General features: G+C 43.3%; 1 protein-coding gene across 1 annotated transcript in view; it reads left to right on the forward strand.

Moving 5' to 3' along the window:
- The first annotated feature begins 946 nt into the window (after window positions 1–946).
- Window positions 947–5,000, forward strand: part of LOC308695056 (long-chain fatty acid transport protein 2) — a 35,296-nt gene continuing 31,242 nt past the window's right edge. Inside the window, exons 1-2 of the mRNA XM_081372985.1 lie at window positions 947–2,605; window positions 2,928–3,134. Coding sequence (XP_081229111.1) covers window positions 2,128–2,605; window positions 2,928–3,134 — 685 coding nt within the window. The 5' untranslated portion in view covers window positions 947–2,127. The remainder of the gene's footprint in view (window positions 2,606–2,927; window positions 3,135–5,000) is intronic.

Below are 5,000 nucleotides of genomic sequence, written 5' to 3' on the forward strand. Positions count from 1 at the left end.
CAGACCACTGAATCGATATCTTAACATAAGAAGACAAGAACACCTTGGCCTGAACTGACATTTCTGAAAACTATCCTGAGAAACCGTTCCAGCTCTCAGTTCAGATCTCCGTCATGCCTGTGTGTTTCAGCAGTGCAGAAGTACAGTATTCACACAACTGAGGGCAACACTCCAGAAGTGGGTCACCCAGATACACTCCACTGATCTACTGGGCATTTTATTGAAGTATTGGACTTATTCTACTACGTTATTGTTATTTGCATAATCCAGCAGGTTTCCCTCTGACATGAGCGGGACGTGTGCCTGCCGCTCGCTGTACTGTTAAACGTGTTCGAAAACTCGAGAGATCGAGGTCAGCTATTTTCCAGAAGAGCTTTATATAAATAAAACGGTGCAGAACGTTATCAGTACGGCTCCTTTCTGCTATCACTGTAACCTTGAGAAGTTCACAATCCAGCCTCAAACGCACGGTTCTAATTACTGCAGTGCATGCTGGGAATCAGGACTCTGTGAATACATCTGAGAGATGTCACAATTATTTGCTGAATGAGTGTCAGCCAGTGTTTTGCTAGCGAGAGGTCGCTGAGTTTGATTTATCAGCTGGAGTAAAACCGCTGCTATCAGGAGCGGCTCGAGGAACTGATAGCGACGCTGGTCTCCACATGTTCAGAGAGATCTGGGAATTATGCAACCGCCGGTCTGGCCCTGGTCCAGGACTCCGGGTCTGCCTCAGGAGGGAAACAGCGCCCTCTGGTGCTCCTCGCTCATTTATGACTGAAACATTTTACATTTGGATTTTTTGTGTGAAATTTTCTCTTCTTTGGAATCGTACGAAACTTGGTAAAGGTTTCGGCACTTGCTGTGTGAACACACACACACACACACACACACAAAATCATGGACATGATTAGAACAGGTTAAATGGTCCTGAAACAAACAGTCACACTTGTGTTCCTCGCGGTCAATAATGAGCGTAATGGAAATGAATGCGAGACGAGTTTCCTCTAGTGGAAGCGTTTGGTACTGCAGCCGAACACACTCTCGCTGAATGCTCATTTTTTGAGATATCGGGCTCAGATTTTGAACACAACTTATATGGATTGCTTTTATTGTCTCACAGTTTTAGAGTAAAAAACATTTTTCATAACAATAAACGTAAAATTCTGTAACTTATTTTAAATTTCACTTTTTTTCCACAATAATCTGCCAAGCGTCGTCTTTGAAAAGAGATCAAACTTAAGTCTCTAAAGCATTCAAGATTTACGACAGTTTAAGTTGGAAATTAAATTTTCAGGTCTATGCTCAAAAAGTGAATAAATTAATTATAATTTTGTACCATAAAATACCCTAAAATACAAAATATTAAATGAAAAACATCACCAAACTAAAATATAGTACATTCATTTCATTGAAATAATTGTAAAAAATCTGTCATCTTTGACCGACACGCGCAGAGCACCAGAGGGTTAAGGGTGTGTTCACACACTTGTAGTTCAGATGGACTGGTTTGTTTGGTCCGGACCAACAAAACAACATTTAGTCCTGGTCCACTTAGCGTTAACACTGGCATTTTAACACCGAACCTAGAGCCATAAGAATATGTTCACAATCTGAGTCTCGGTCCGCTGGTTCGGTTCACATCAGTGTTCACACTTCTTCACATGAACCGCTCTAACAGAGCAATCCCAGCAGGGTTTGTTTTAATCCAACCAAACAACAAGTGTGAACACACCGCTATCATGCACACTAAAGCACTGACTTCAGATCAGAGGTTTTACTTTAACGGATCCAGACATTTTGCTGTGGTTTGAGTAGGTGTATTCAGAAATTATGAAATAATTTAGCAAAATGATGACGGCTGCAAACTATTTAAGGATCACAAAAAGAAGTTGGAAGCAGAGCTGTACTCCAAAAACTGAATTTCTGAAGTTTGAAAAAAAGTTATTTTTCCTAAGTGAAACTTCTGTAATACAGTACAGATCAGAAATATCCTCGTCTTTAAAGGCTCTGAGCTGAAGGAAACTTTAAACCGTGTTGATAATCTCATGTCGCTCCGCCTTCAGCAGAATCTACTTCATTCTTCAGATCGGATTGTGTTTGAGAAACTCTCGCATTCTCAAATCAAAGATGTTCCTTGTTTCTGTGCTCTTGTGCGGACTGATCCTCTGTCCTCTGTTCCTCAGGCTGCTTTTCCCGTATTTCTGGTCAGACTTTGTTTATCACACAGAACTGGTGCGGATTTTACTCAAATTCGTGTCTCGCAGAAGAAGGCGACCTTTGTTCTTCGCTTTGGACAGATTTCTAGAACAGGTCGAAGCGCGGCCGAACAAGCCTTTTATTGTTTTCGAGAACGAAAGGTACTCGTTTAGAGACGCAGACAGAGAGAGCAACAGAATAGCGAACGCGTTGCGCGGCGCGTCGGTTCTGACGCCCGGAGACACCGCGGTTCTGTTCATGATGAACGAGCCCGCCTTCATCTTCTGCTGGCTCGCGCTGGCCAAGCTCGGCTGCGCATGCGCACTCCTCAACACCAGCATCCGCGCGCGGAGTCTGATCGCGAGCTTCAGATGCTGTCCCGGGGCCAAAGTCCTGATCGCGTCAGAGGGTGAGAAACACACACACTATTATCAGAATAAAGCTGTAATCAGTATTATTTTAAAACAATAGTTCAGCCTAAATGAACATTCTGAATTTAAGTCTTAGGCTGAAGTTGTTCAATTAAGAGCAATAGAACCCAGCGAACAGCTAAGCAACAACGTTCTCTCAAAGTTATAAACAAACCTTCTTCCAGTTCGTTCAAAGTTATCTGATCTTTTTTTTGTGATTGTTGTGAAGTTATGGTTGGGTTTGTTGTGATTTTTGTGAAGTGATCGTTGGGTTTATTGTGATTGTTGGGCTTGTTGTGATTGTTGTGTTTGTGTTGTCAGAGCTGCAGCGAGCCGTGGAGGAGGTGAGTGATGATCTGGAGGACGTGACCGTCTTCATCATGTCTTCATCAGAGCTCAGATCTTCAGGCATGAAGAGTTTGAGAAGAGCAGCTCAGGAATCCTCAGACTCAGCCGTTCCTCCAGCGCTCAGAGCAAACGTGTGCTTCAGTTCCCCGGCCGTGTACATATACACATCTGGAACCACAGGTGAATCCATCACTCGAACGAACATGTGCATATACACATCTGGAACCACAGGTGACTCCATCACTCGAACGAACACGTACATATGCACATCTGGAACCACAGGTGACTCCATCACTCGAACGAACACGTACATATGCACATCTGGAACCACAGGTGAATCCATCACTCGAACGAACATGTATATATACACATCTGGAACCACAGGTGACTCCATCACTCGAACGAACATGTACATATACACATCTGGAACCACAGGTGAATCCATCACTCGAACGAACATGTGCATATACACATCTGGAACCACAGGTGACTCCATCACTCGAACGAACACGTACATATGCACATCTGGAACCACAGGTGACTCCATCACTCGAACGAACACGTACATATGCACATCTGGAACCACAGGTGAATCCATCACTCGAACGAACATGTATTTATACACATCTGGAACCACAGGTGACTCCATCACTCGAACGAACATGTACATATACACATCTGGAACCACAGGTGACTCCATCACTCGAACGAACATGTACATATACACATCTGGAACCACAGGTGAATCATCACTCGAACGAACATGTACATATACGCATCTGGAACCACAGGTGACTCCATCACTCGAACGAACATGTACATATACACATCTGGAACCACAGGTGACTCCATCACTCGAACGAACATGTACATATACACATCTGGAACCACAGGTGACTCCATCACTCGAACGAACATGTACATATACACATCTGGAACCACAGGTGAATCATCACTCAAACGAACATGTACATATACACATCTGGAACCACAGGTGAATCATCACTCGAACGAACATGTACATATACACATCTGGAACCACAGGTGAATCATCACTCAAACGAACATGTACATATACACATCTGGAACCACAGGTGACTCCATCACTCGAACGAACATGTACATATACACATCTGGAACCACAGGTGAATCATCACTCGAACGAACATGTACATATACACATCTGGAACCACAGGTGAATCATCACTCGAACGAACATGTACATATACACTTCTGAAACCACAGGTGAATCATCACTCAAACGAACATGTACATATACACTTCTGGAACACAGGGTGAATCATCACTCGAACGAACATGTACATATACACATCTGGAACCACAGGTGACTCCATCACTCGAACGAACGTACATATACACTTCTGGAACCACAGGTGAATCATCACTCAAACGAACATGTACATATACACTTCTGGAACACAGGGTGAATCATCACTCGAACGAACATGTACATATACACACCTGGAACCACAGGTGACTCCATCACTCGAACATATATACAAACACTCACAATCATCACTCGAACGAACATGTACACAGTGGTGTAGTCTACGTGATACGCAGGTATACGCCGTATACCCACTAGAAAAGGCCAAGGATTTGCGTATACCCACTTAAAAAAGCGTGAGGATACGTATCAACTTCGTTTTGTGTCAGAACTTTCACACTTTCATTCATAAATTCACCCCGTCTGTGTTTGCGAAGCGACGGATCGAATCGCGGAATCCAGTCACAAATGGAACTTGCTATATAAAGCAGAACGTCACGGAATTTGGCTATTTTTGAATGAATAAATCAAAAGTAGCTGCTGTACAATGAATCAAATCTCGATATGGATTAGTGTCTATGAATATTAAAGCTAAAAGAGACTGCAATTGTTCTACGCGTCTCTGGGAATGAGCGCTCAGTGTGTGCTCCACTACACACACACACACACACACACACACACACACACAGAAGCACGCGTGACTCACGCTCGTGGTGTTTTCAGCGTTTTACTGTATTGAGACATGATGTAGGCTACAC

Source organism: Scardinius erythrophthalmus (genome assembly GCF_964197995.2).
Source record: "Scardinius erythrophthalmus genome assembly, chromosome: 8".
Classification (NCBI taxonomy): domain Eukaryota; kingdom Metazoa; phylum Chordata; class Actinopteri; order Cypriniformes; family Leuciscidae; genus Scardinius; species Scardinius erythrophthalmus.